The following is a 14,142-nucleotide window of genomic DNA, read 5'->3' on the forward strand; positions in this document are numbered from 1 at the left end:
ACTTGTCTTGGTGGTCTCTTAATGAGCCTGAATGAGAAGGGTGATAGAGTTTGTTTGAATTCTACTTTCCCATGGGCTGATGGAATGATATTCTTAGTATTCAAAGGACGTTTAATAGAGGCTTGACACTGTTATGATCTCAACATTCTCCTTCAGGTTCAATGTGACTGATGGCAGATTCAGTGACAATGATCCTTGACTTGAATATGATAGTTCCTCTGTGGAGCTTTTGCTCAAGGCAAGGCAAAGTCTCGGGATTAGGATGTCTCTAAGCAGCAATGTCCAGGGTTCAGTTCTCTGAACTTCACACCTCCCGCCTCTCACCCCTAGTGTCCTATACCCTCTTTCCTAAGATAGCTCACTGGCCCAGGCCTCCTAAGATTGCTGCTATAGCTTTCAGCACGTAATTCTCTTTGTCTTATTTTGTTTCTAGTCTCACTCAGAAAAATGGGAGTATACCTGCTCTATCTTGTTCAGAGAGAAAATATTTACTATTTTCTAAATGTTACAACTTGTTACAGCAAAGTATTGCTAATCAATAATAATAATGATGATAGCTAACATTTATTATGCAAATTAAGTTTAAATCATATGTTCAAAGTAAAAATTATCCACATGACCACCTCTCTCCCAATTCCTGAAGAGAGCCAATCATAATATTCTTCAGGATGTTCCAATAGATACCAGCTTTTTGAATGGACATGGTATGAATACTTAACATTTGTGTCCAGCTCTATTCTAAACACTTGACATGGATTATTATTTCATTAATTTTCCAATCCCATGAAACAGGTAGTATTATTACTGTAATTTTATGAATTAAAAAACTGAGACGTAGGGACCGGCCCCATGGCTTAGTGGTTAAGTTCAGCGTGCTCCGCTTCAGTGGCCCAGGTTCGCAGGTTTGGATCCCGGGCACAGACCTACACCACTCGCCAGCCTTGCTGTGGCGGTGACCCACATATAAAATAGAGGAAAACTGGCACAGATGTTAGCTCAGGGCTAATCTTCTTCAGCAAAAAAAAAAAGAAACCCTGAGACATAGAGAGGTTCTTTAACTTCATAAAGACCAGACAAGTATTAAGTGTTGGAGCCAGGATTCCAACCCAGGTATCCATAAAGATCTGCTATTGTCACCAACTAGGGGCCTTGAGAAACTCAAAGGTGGGTTTGGAAGCAATTAGCTGTTTTTCCAAGTTGTTTCTTTTCCTTTTGTGTGTTAAGGAGATGTAACTACCAGCCATCCTGAACCAGACCAAGCCTCACCACAAGAGCTATGCCCATGACTTTTGCCTTATTTTTAATGCAACGATCTCTCCACGAGGAGCTTAGGCCTCATTATGTGAAAGCATGTTCTCCAACTGAACCTGTGCAAGTGAATACCCGCCTCTCCCTTTTGAATATTCATTCTCCAACCAGATAAAATTTCCTGCTTTCCTTTGTTCAGGGACGCCATGACTTTGGAAAAGATTCCTCATGGCCTCCTATTTGCTGCAAATACACTTTGTGAGACAACTTCCACTGGTGTAGAGTCTTATTTAACTCACCAGGAGGCAAGCCCACATGGTTCAGTATCACTATGACAGTTTTTTATCTATACAAAAGGAACTATGATTTAATTTCCACAACCATAGCAAGTAATTAGTAATGAAATGCATTACCAACAAGAAATGGGGGCATCTGACCATCCATATTATAGTATTTTTAAGAAAATTTCTCACCCTCTCCATTATTCATCCTAAGAGCACAATATAACACAAGTAGTTTGCTACTTTGTTACCTTTTATTCTTTTCAAAAGATGTCTTATTGTTTCTTGCAGGTGAGGTGTCTAAATTCATACTATAAAACAAGAAGTCAGGCATTCTGATAATGTTTTACAAATTGTATACAAATTAATGTTCCAAATTTGTTATATTTTGTGATAAAATATCCTATGTTTGTGTTTTTTAATATTCTCTCCTCAAAATGGTTATTATTTCTGTAATTACCAGAAAATAATTTTATACCTGTGTACTGAAAATTAATTACCTTGCTGCCTGGAGCAGACAGCTGGCTGATAGTTGTGTTGACTACCGCCACCAAAGCCTGGGATGGCGTGAAGAAGGGGTCAGCCTTGACCTCCAAAGTAACAGTCACCCTCTTCCCCACCTGCTGAATACCCACAGCTGCAAGGTTCCAGTTCTTTGGTGTACCCATGCAACACGTGCATGCACACGCACATGTGCCATTCAGGACTGTTTTCTTGAATATCACAACTCCTACTTGACAATAGATGTAGAAGACAGGTATGATAAAAATTATATTTGGTAAATCCTTAAATTTTAAAATATTGTTTACTCTTAGAGTCAATTGCCTGACATTAAAGATCTCTTTTTTCTAGATTCATCTTTTATACCTGGACAGTAGGGGTTGGGACTCTTACAGATACAACATCCACCTACTTACCACGACTTGGAGAAGATCTTGTTTCCTTAGCTGCTAAAAGGCATATGCTTCTGTATGGGAAGTGTTGACTTTGGCTATTATTTATCCCATAGCACCCCAAACAGCATTTCCTTCATACTAAGAGGCATTTGTCTCCATTAATACTAAGAAGCACTTTTCTCTTTATTAGTTCTAGCTCTAAGTCCAGCAATTATTTCCACTTCTTAAGGGTCCAGCAAAAAGAGTTTCCCTCACTGGAGCAGGAACTCCTGTTAAGTTTGGCTCAGATTCTCCTGGGTAGAGTCATATAGAAGTGTGCAGCTTGAATACTGATGCTTACATTTAATGCGGATAATCCCAGTTTGCTAACTATATGATCACAGACAAATCCCATAACCATAGCTACAACCTCTTTCCCAAGATTATTTAAGTATCAGATATCAAACATGATAGTATGTGTAAGTGCTTCATACCCTATAGAATGCTATACAAATATTGCATAATATAATTTAGCAGCAATACTTTATTGCTGTAGTCTAAAACTCAGTATAGCTCATACGTGATAAGATCAAGAAAATAAGTCCTCAAGAGAGTTTGCAATGTTCTTATCTTCCTTAAATCCTATTGGCTTAATTATGATACAGTTTTATATTAAAAATAATCATATTTTCCCCATGAATGTCTATACATTTAAAATCTCAAACATGTATCAAACAATAAAACTATACGTCAACTTTTCTCTGTGCTCTCGTGAAAGATTAACTTTCATTCAAGATTCAACAGACATTTTCTATGCAGTTACATTTTATGCATGGGTTAGATTCTGAAGTTACTGGGTAAGGCCAAAAAACAACAAAAAACAAAACCCACCTTGAAAAATCCTCTAAATTATCCATATGTTATATCCAACAGTGAGTTATTCCTCAGTATCAGATAATGTGAATACAAAAATACCCCAGATCTCTCTTGGGTGTGGAGATACTTATGTGATGACAAGTGTGGAGAGACAGGGAAAGGAGAGAACATCGTCCCTACTCCTCCAGTCACTCTGGGCCATGTGCTCATTGAGTAAAATGGCGAGCAGAATCTTCCCCCAATTTCTTTTTCAATGTATATAGTTGAATTGAAGTCAAATTGATTTCGATGTGACTATACTACAGGGAATGCCTACTATGTACCATGCATTCCACAGGGGACCGGAAATACAGTGATGTGCAAGAGAGAAAAGATGTTTGCCCCCATGGACTTTACCTTCTAGTGGAGGAGGTGAACTGTAGATCAGTTATAGATTTAACAATCAAGATTGTGAGTATGTTACGATTAGAGGTACAAAGGAGATATATAAGGTAGATGGTCAAGGAAAACCACTCTAGGGAGGTGACTATCGAACTGAACTGTGAAGAATGAAAGTGAGTTGGCCACGATTAGAGTTGAAGGATAGGGTAATTAAAGGCCCTGAAGGCGAAAAGTCGTGGTGTATTAATTCATTTGTTTACTAAGCAGATACTGATTAGGGCTTCATATGGGCCAGGCGTTGTTGGAATTGTGCAGTTTACAAGTCTGTCAAGACTTCTGTTCTCATGAAACATATACTCTAGACAGAGTAGAAAAACTGTGAATGAGCAAAAAATTAAATAAATGGACATGATAATTTCTGGAACATAGTGAGAGAGAGGGCTGAGGATATTGGCAGAGTATTAGGCAGGACTCAGATTATGTGGGGCCTTTTCAAAGAAAAACCAAAGCTGGACAGTAGTTAAAAATGGTAAAACTATTTTTTTTCGGAACTATTGCAACGGAGAAAAGAGACCTCGGTATAGAACTGACATCGACTCTGAATACAGCATGGACAAGTGGGAATTTATAGCCAAGGAACAGGGCAGGAGTCACTGGATGGAAAATTACTAAGAGGAAACATTAGAGGTAAAGGAGATTCTGGAACCAACTTAATAGGATTGTTGCTGAAGACAAGGGGAGTCAGACATCACCAAGGGGATGGTGGAGGATGAGGAACCTGATCAGTTAGGGAGGGCGATCAGATATCAAGGTGGGGCGGTGGTTCTGGTTAAACTGACTTAGCAGAGTTCTTGCTAAAACTGGATTTTGCAAGGAAGTGCACAGATAAGCCTAGGAGAAGTTTCAGGAACCTAATTAAAATCTGATCAAGCAAAGAATCTTTGTCATCCTTGTAGGCCGTAAAAGGAGTTGGGGTTTTATTTTAAGAGCTGTGAGGATCCCTGGAGAGGTTTTACACAGAGTACTACATACTCTGATTTCGATTTTTAAGAGAGGACTCTAGCTACAGGGTGGAGAATGGTTTTGAGAAAGGTAAATCCAATCATGTTGGTGTGGCCTTTCCTTAAAATTTCATTTGCAGAATTCCCTCCTGCCACTTAAATTCTCTGAAGATTCTCTTTCCTTCTTTCCTCTCCATTTTCCACATTACTGGCCTCTGGGTAATCTGTGACTTCTCCCCTCTGATCCAGAAGGCGCAGAAGAATTTGGAAGCAGGCAAATTCAAATTGCTGTGGGACTGAGTGCTGAGTCCTTTAGAAGCAGACCCTGAGGGAAGGCATGCCTGGATTCCAAGAAATGCCCTAGGATTACAGTCCCTGCAGGGAGGAACGGCATTACCTGCTAACAGATAACCAATAAAAAGACTGCATTTGCTGAACCCATAAGGATCAAATTCTCATGCCAGGCACACTCAATATTGATCCTATTAAAGCAAGAATAGTTTTAGACTCTTGGCTGGTGATTGTGAGGCTGTTAATCTATTGGTCAAAATAGTCTGTATTGCCTCTGGAACTGGACAAGGCGTCAGTGTCTACAATTGATGTGGTGTAAACTGGGAAGAAAGAAACTGGCAAAAAGGCATGTAGCTCAGATTATAACAGATCTCTGTGTACTAAACCTAGCAATTCTAAGTATTCTATAGATATTGGATACTATTTCTATAGATACAGAAACCACAAAGGACTTCAGGCATAAAAGGCATTACTACAACTATTTTGCATAGAAATGTTGATTCCAGTACTTAGGATGGATTGGAAGCAGAGAGATTTAGTAGGTTATTTCAAGAAAGGGTTCTTGAGAGCATAAACTAAAAGACAGTAGCAGTGAGAATAAGGACGACATGATGGATTCATAGACACTGCCGTTAAAGCATAATAGGACTTCGTGATTGGTTGGATATGTTGAGAGAGAAATAAAAGAGAATTCCTTGATTTCTAATTTGGGTAATTTGGATGGATATTGATACTGTTCTGGAAGACAAGGGTAATTCATGTTCAGACTAAAGATCACCCATTATTAATTCTTTGGAAATACATGTTCAGACTAAAGATCACCCATTATTAATTCTTTGGAAATACATGTACCATGAAATATGATTGGAAATTGTTTCCTTTCAGTCTATGGGAGATCTAAAAAATAATTTCAGGGGTATCTGAGACCTTTAGCCTTTTAGAAGTAATTGAATTGGCCCTTTGGTCACCAGCTGGTTAGTTATCCCAAGATGTAATTTATTTAGAAAAGTATGGCTAGTGGATTTATGTGATACTGAGTCTGATAAAGTCCCTTCTTGGAACCTGAAAGGCATGCATGCCAGACTTTATTTAGGTTTTAATGAATGAATAAATAAAGCCAAGACTCTAGAGTGAAAACCACCTCTGGTCAGCAAATGATCCATGCCTTTCCTTTGTTTCACTATTTTGAACAATTGTACTTCTTCATTTTGAATGTGTATGTTCATTTGAGAGGGGCACCTCAGGGCATACTTGTTTGTTTGTTAGATAAAACCATTCTTGATGACAGAACACACAATGTACAGCACATAAAACCCGGATTACCAGATGGAAAATGTCTTAGCCTTGTGCTTCTGATTTCTTTGCAAAAAAAAAAGCGTAAACATTCAAATTTCGCCTCTTTGTTTCCTCCTGTTATATAAAAATGTGCTGATATCTTATACAAAATGGGTTTTTAGAAGCGAATCCTCAGGGTTTTAAAATCACTCCCCCCTCCAAAAAAAATCTGTGGTATTATTTTTCTTTATAAAATCTACCCAGCTAAAATATTTTCTGATGAATTTAAATGCATATGAACTGCAGCTCGGGAGGATTTCTTAATTGAGTACTTCATTTTGCACTTTATTGAAATGTGTACTTTGAAAACATTGGTGAAATTTGCCATTTCCCACCTGGCACAGGCGACAGCTGGAGCGTGGACCATTTCCGATGGCCTACGCTCATGCAGCACTAATCTAAAGCAAATGTCACATTAAAAGCTACCTCCTTGCCCCTTCTTCTGTTAAACATATCTAAGGTAAAAAGAAAGAGCGTCATATTTTATTTAAGCTCCAGCTATTTTCATTTTTCTCCTCTTTGCTTTCCATGCCTATTACTCTAAAGCTATTACTAGTGGTCGTGCTCTTAACTTTGAAATATTTGTAGGAAATAGATTTGTTTTAAATGAGCAGATGGGCCAGTTCTAAGACAAGCTGCTATATTAATAAACATGTATGGTGCTTTATCAGCAAAGGAGCCTATTTTGACATTTCTTCTAGATGATTTGTATGGCCTATCACTATCACACCTGGTACAGGGACAATAAATGGGCACTTAATAGTCAAGCAGTGTGCGAACACCTTCCATTATAACTTCATTATGTCAGATATAATCATCTATTACTGAATGTCAGGCATTTAATTTATGATCAGTCGCCCTGTGGAATTAGTGGTCATACAAATGAATGGCCCATTCATGTCACTTTTACTGTAAATTTCCTTCTCCCAATGCTGGCCCCTTTTTTAAACACATGGAATTAATTTGATATCCTTTTGGGATTTTAAAATACAAGATGTTTTGTTTATATTCATGAAATTTGAGAAGAGGGTAAATGTAAATCACATATGATATAAAATTCCTTATGTGAATGCACATATCTGTTTAAAATAATGGTGCAGTTCTTTAGTTTACTTATGAACTTTAGTTTGATTTTGGTAAAGTGACAATGCTTTTGGGAAAAAACAAAACAAAGCTTCTCCCTAGAGATCTACAATAATACAATAATGTGCATATAGTTAACAATACTGGACTGTACATTTAAAAATTCGTTGAGTAAATTTCATCTTACGTATTTTTTACCACAATAAAAAGAAAGCTTCTCCATTGGACATCATAAACAAGTATATAATCAACTGTGGCACTATCAACAGAATATGTGCAAGGGAGACAGTGAGAAGAAAAGCTTAGGTTTGTGAAGAGGAACTGAGGGAAATAAAAAGAGAGCCAGGGAACTAGTATTTTGCAGGCTTTCAGAATTAATGTTCCCTACTAGCATCTACAGAACCCTCTGGGCTCTTTCCTTGGACTTAAGAAAATGCAGTCAGAACTTCACCATGCCTGTTTTCAAGATCCATATTAGGCAGAGCTTCAGTTCTTGTGAAGATTCCCGATTAAAATTACTATCTATGAAAAAGCTGCTTTCAGAGATGTCTCAACTGCTATCTGATGAGGATGTTAGGACTGGGGCGATGGTAAGACCCATTATTTGGGAAAAAAAATCTCAAAGGCTGTTGAGCAATCAAGAAAACTATTGGACCTGCCAGATTAAGGAGAAAAGGAATGTTACAGACAAGAAAATGTTAACAAACTGATAATAAAGTTGGATGGTATGAGAATGAATCTACATTAGTACCAACGCCATATTAGGATTGTCTTTTGCGATTTGAAAGGCTGAAGCTGCCAAAAAGAAGGTTTCACTTGTATCATAATATTATGGACCTGGCTGTCTTCCACCCAGTTCTAGCTTTCAATGTGATGAATGGTGGCACTCATGCTGGAAACAAGGTGGCAGAAGATTATTAATGTCTTCATTGGAGTTATAAACTTCAAGAAACCATGCATTTTTGGAAGGGATGTCTCCATAGCTGAAAAATGTCATCAAGGAAAAATAAGGGGAAGATGCTAGGTGGGGGATAACAGTGGGTTTATTCCTAATATCCTAAAGAATTTAAAAAGCGCTGGTACTTTCAAAGAATGCAATTGTGAAGTCTCACTACACTGATACATTTGTAATTGACATGGACATAGCTGCCTCTGATTTCTACTCTCTATAGACACCAGTGGTCAATAGACATACTAGTCTATAGACTATTCCATTGACTTGAATGACGGAAAGCTCATTGAGGTACCCAGGTTTAGAAGATGATTTTTTAATGACCAACTCAAATAATATTGTTAAGGTTTTTTTGGTGAAAACTCATGCTAAGGTGAGTTAGAGTGACTCTGGCTGAGACTCTTCAGGGGCGCAAGCTCCCCAAATGAACTGATCAAGATGGCTGTCTTTTACAGATCTGAACCTTTGGGCAAGTGTAAACAGAATCAAGGGGGAGCTGGCAGCAAGGCTCAACTGGCTGGCAAAAAATTCCAAAACCCGCAGAGTAAACATCACATAGGAGAGCCCTGAGCCAGTTCAAGCATGAGACAGCTGACTAGACTTCAGTGCCTGTTCTAAACCAAAGTGCTAGTGCTAGACTAAGTACTAGTCTTGGCAGAGACCTCTAGTAATTTACTCTCCTTTCCCCAATGTCTTATATGTATTTTCCTCATAGCTTCATTGAATCTGCAGCATCAAAAATCTAATTTGATCATCTGGAACCTTATTGGAAAACCTGGTTTTATAATCACTTGACTAGTCCAGAATCATTGTTTTTCTCACCTTTCCGACCATCAGGTTTATGTAGAGCCATATATAGTTCCTGCAGTGCCTACAGGCAAGATCTTGAATGTTTTTGTGTGCAAAATAAAAACCGTTAAGAAACATCACCATCTGGAAATTAAAAGAAAAAATATACATTTATCTGTATCATCCTTAAATTCATTTTATTTTTGCTGGTTATGCTAAGACTGAATTAAGAATAGAAGCATATATCTTGTTGTATAAATGGTAGGAAAAATATGGGCTACACTGAAATTTTATGTAAAATAACCAGCATAATTCTTGCAAGGGCACTTGGTTCATACTACATTAAAAGAATGTACAAAGGTGAACACTTTGCCTTTTCGTTTCCACCTATATTTATGGTCTTTAAAAACGATATTAGTAAGTAGCTTTAGTTATCACACTGAAATAGAGCTTAACCCCTGCTAGGGGGCAAAGCAAATTCAAGAAAATATATTTTAAATGTTTAAAAAGAAAAGAGAAAATGTTAATACAAGTAAAACTGTTTTTAAAAAGATTTATAATGAAATAACACATGGTAGAAAATAGCATGACAGTCATTTGGAATAGCAAAATGGAGGAAGCCTATGTCTAATTATAATTTAGCCAGGGTGAGTACAGTCACAATGCAAAGACTATAAATAATGATATTTACAAATCTTACTTTGAACAGTAATCATTCAATAAATGTTTGTTGAATTTAACAGAAAACTTTGAGATATAGCATCTATTTAGGTTATAGGGCAACAAAATGTAAATTGCTTTCAGTTCAGCAAGAAATGCAATAATTCTAAAATGTAAGCAGCCGTCTTTTCCCTCTTGGGTATAATTAGAACCATTATTAAATCAGATCCATTAAACTCCTGGGAATTTTGGAACAATAATTAGATTTATGGGCAGAAATTGATTGAAGAATATCTAATCTAAAGAAAAATGACATAAATTTTTGAGAACTCACACTTGCACTGATTTTATTCCTTTTTTATGTTTCACAAAGGTTGACAATCTGTTTTAATTTTCTAAACTAGAAAAACAACACATTACATTAAAGTCCAAAAATTCTATGATCTCCGAAAAACACATTCTGTAAACTAGGTTCCTGTCAAACTATGTGAACCCATTTTGTATGTACTCTTGAATATTATTTGCGATGCAAATAATTGAAACCTTGGAGTCATAAGAGTCATAAAAGCCAAGTGGAAACAATTTAAGTGCATTGTTTCCTTTATAAAATCCACTGGAATTTTTTTATTATTATTCTGTAATTTAGAGTAGACAGTGTTAAATGATTGGTATGAAACTTTATAGTCTCTTGTTCATTTTACCAATCAAATTTGAATGTGTGATATTCAGGATATTATGCATTTCTAAAACTATATGAATCTGAAGTACTCATAATTTCAAATCAAGAGACACGTAAAACCCAAATGTCTTCTTTATGCTAATATTTTTCCTTGAATAAAAATATTATTCATGAATGCTTATTATAGTACTTATTAACATTTCATTTTTAAATGACTGTATTTATCATGAAACAAATTTCTGTGGAACTTTTTGATATGTTCTCGATTAGGAAAAAATTTGGTAAGTGATTTCCATTTATTCTGTCATGTGAAATCTTTGCCTTTATAAACATGTAATTTAAAATGTGACTTTTACTCAGCTTCTATCCACTGTAACTGTAGGAGTAATACTGAATAATAGAAGAAATATTGAAATCCAACACTTAGGAAATATTGTTAGAAACACCGTTAGCAAATAAAATAAGAACAAGAAAGGTCACCACTGATTGAATGGTAATTTTAAGCCTGGTACACTGTTTGGTGCTTCATATAGGTTATTTCTAATTTTTGTGAAAACTTGGGAAGGTAGGTATGTGATTCTAATCATAGAAACAAGAAGCTGAGGCTTAGAAAAGATGAGGTAGCTCCTCCAGCATCATGCAGCTGTTAAGTGCTAGAGCTAGGACTATGGAAAAGGTTCTAAACAGTAACCACATTTTTTTTTTTTTTTTTTTTTTGGTGAGGAAGATTAGCTCCAAGCTAACATCTGTTGCCAGTCCTCCTCTTTTTGCTGAGGAAGATTGGCCCTGGGCTAACATCTCTGCCCATCTTTCTCTAAGTTATACGTGGGACGCCGCCACAGCATGGCTTGACAAGTGGTGCGTTGGTCCACGCCCAGGATCCGAACCTGCAAACCCCAGACTGCCGAAGCAGAACGCGTGAACTTAACCGCTACACCACCTGGCCGGCCCCATTAACCACATTTTTAGTATCAGTAAGACATATGATAAATGTAACAAAATGCTAGTATCCCTTAGGACACAACTGAAAAAAATAACAATCATGATTGCTTTCTAGGAAGAAAAGATCACACACTGTTATCGGTAAATAGGCCTTATTTCCCAGAGCTGGGAGTTGGGGGATAGCATTGAATTATTATTTTAAAGTTAAATGAAGTGAATTGAATTCCATTTGTCATGATGTACTGTTTGCAGTTAAGAGTAAGCTTTAGAACTATGTTGTCTGTTGTTGGTAAAGTTTGTTTCTCATCAAACTCTCATTACCGCGGGTCACATTACCCAGACCCCAAGCTGCAGCTAAATGTAAACCACATTGTGATGATATTTAGTAATAATTACACTTGCTGGATTCTATCACAGGGAGAAAGAGGAAGAAATATTCATGAACTACTTTGATCATCTCATTATAAAGATAAATATCAAATTTAAAATCAAGAAACCTCATGAACAATTTCTGAAAAATGCAGAGCTTTTTTAAAAGTGTGTTTACAGGGATGTAAAATTACTTACCAGAAGCGATATAAACCCGGCTCTATCGGGTTCAGATCCTGGGCGCGCACCGACACACCGCTTCTCCGGCCATGCTGAGGCCGTGTCCCACGTACAGCAACTAGAAGGATGTGCAGCTATGACGTACAACTATCTGCTGGGGCTTTGGGGGTAAAAAAATAAATAAATAAAATTATAAAAAAAATAAATAAATAAACAGGAAACTTTTATAGACTTTCTCATGGTAGTTAAGCATTTATCTTATTTAGGATTCTATTTAATAGAAGATTGTCAAGCAGGTAAACTCAAGACCATTCTTCTATTTGTTGAAACTTCAAATTTTGTTCATTTGAAGTAAGTTAGAACTGCATATGAACATGTACAATTGAGTTTCTTTGATTAAATATAGATATGGATATCTAATATATATATATGTGTCTATATCTTACAGTAGAAAAATTGAAGAATCACAACTCTGTTATATTAATGAATGAAGTTTTATCACAAGAAAAACCTTAACTTCTCTTATTGAAAGTAAAAAAGGTCTGTGCCTTTTATCTTTAAGAAAAGTCTGAAGATGCTGATTCATTTAATTTCTTCCCTTTGTTATATTTTATTTTAGAGGAGATAAGTAGGTTAGTTCAATTTAATGAAAAAAAAGGCTTTATCTGTAACTTAACTCACATTCATTTGTGTATTTAAGTGTCTACGGCAGATAGAAATGATCTTTTAAGAAATCTGAGATGAATGCTAGTGAGACTAACACAAAAGTGATCTTCAGAATCACTTAATATGAAGAGTTGTGTTGATAGAGTGATTTTCTGTTAAGGAAACTTGGTAGGTGGGGTGGAGTGGGAGAATGGGATGGGAGGGAAAAGTGTTTGCTGGAGTATTTAAAACGATCATACTTTATGTGGTAGTTTTTAAATTGGTGTTGCTACCTATGGTATTCTTTGTTTTTATGTAACTATAAAATTTGTAGTTATATTGGGATTGTTGAACTAATCAACAAGAAAAAATATATTCCCATGGTAATTCTTTTTCTATTTAATTGTCATAATTAGGTTATTTTATTCTTTTTAATTGGTTGGTGGCTTTTCATTTAGTTATAGGTTTTGAAGGCAAGACATATGAAGATAAGTCTGCAAACAAACGGCAAGTGAGGTTCTCATGCAATGGTGTTACCGCACCAGGTCCGTTTTTGCCCACTGCCCAGAAAGCCAATCACCAAGACGACAAGATTGCAGAGAGAGAGGGTTTAATCACAAGGCAGCCAAGTGAGGAAAATGGGAGAACAAGTCTCAAATCTACCTCACCGAAAATAGGGACTCAGGGGTATTTATGGGGAAGGGGGCAAGGTGTTCTGAAATGATTGGAGGTGAGGAGAGATGAGGTAATTGATGATCTGTGCAAGCGTGGTCAGCCTTCATGCCTCATCGTAGGACGTGTGTTCACAGAATGGCGGCATTAGCATGCCCTGAGGGTGGAGTTCCACCTCTTTGTCAAAAGGGCCCAGTTGATGGGTTGATAGTCTCAATCCAGCCTGAAGAGGACAAGGGATTCAGTTCCTGAAAATAAATAGCTCAAACATCCATGATGACCCCAACTCCAGGGGGTTGTTACCTATAGGAACCTAGTGGGAGTCAGATAGCATATTACCTAAACAGCACAGTTAACAATGGGTAAGTTTATCATGCAGATTTAAGTCCTCATCTTCTGTTCTGATAAGTTTCTAGGTAAGGCCATCCCCTCCTTCTTCCTGGTACAGGGAAGAAGATACCTTTACAGATGGAGATTTTCTTTTCAAATGTAAATATCTCTCATAAAGGGTAACCAGAACTAAGAATGGGCTTAGCAAGGACCCACCAGATACGAGAGATGTCTATGGTGATGGCCCATTCTGGGGGCAGGCCTCCCATGCCAAACTCCTTAGGTTAGTTAGTTGGGGTGGGGGCCAAAATGTTATTCAGGCAGAGACATATTTTGAGTTGGCAAATTCCAATCCCTCATAGTTACTAGCTGCTTAATCATCAATGGCTGTTTGCCGGTTTCCATGGCATAGAATTGATGTTACGTTTTTTATTTAAAGGAATTAACCATTAGCTAGGTTGTCTCACTTTATGTTCACAAATACACAGGAAGTGATATAAAATGCCATTTACATATGTTAAAAGATAAACTGGGGCATATTAAAAATTTTAGG

The 14,142-nt window shown here is 36.9% G+C and overlaps 1 protein-coding gene across 14 annotated transcripts in view; it reads left to right on the forward strand.

Annotated features, from left to right (window-relative positions):
• ADGRL3 (adhesion G protein-coupled receptor L3) overlaps positions 1–14,142 on the forward strand; it is a 784,802-nt gene that overhangs the window by 559,518 nt on the left and 211,142 nt on the right. For 7 of the 14 annotated variants that reach the window (XM_058547158.1, XM_058547157.1, XM_058547169.1 and 4 more), the window contains one exon: positions 13,046–13,132. The exons of the other annotated variants lie outside the window; for them this stretch is intronic. In XM_058547158.1, the coding sequence (XP_058403141.1) occupies positions 13,046–13,132 (87 nt within the window). The remainder of the gene's footprint in view (positions 1–13,045; positions 13,133–14,142) is intronic. 14 annotated transcript variants of the gene reach the window in all.

Source organism: Diceros bicornis, chromosome 8 (assembly GCF_020826845.1).
Source record: "Diceros bicornis minor isolate mBicDic1 chromosome 8, mDicBic1.mat.cur, whole genome shotgun sequence".
NCBI classification, from domain to species: Eukaryota; Metazoa; Chordata; class Mammalia; order Perissodactyla; family Rhinocerotidae; genus Diceros; species Diceros bicornis.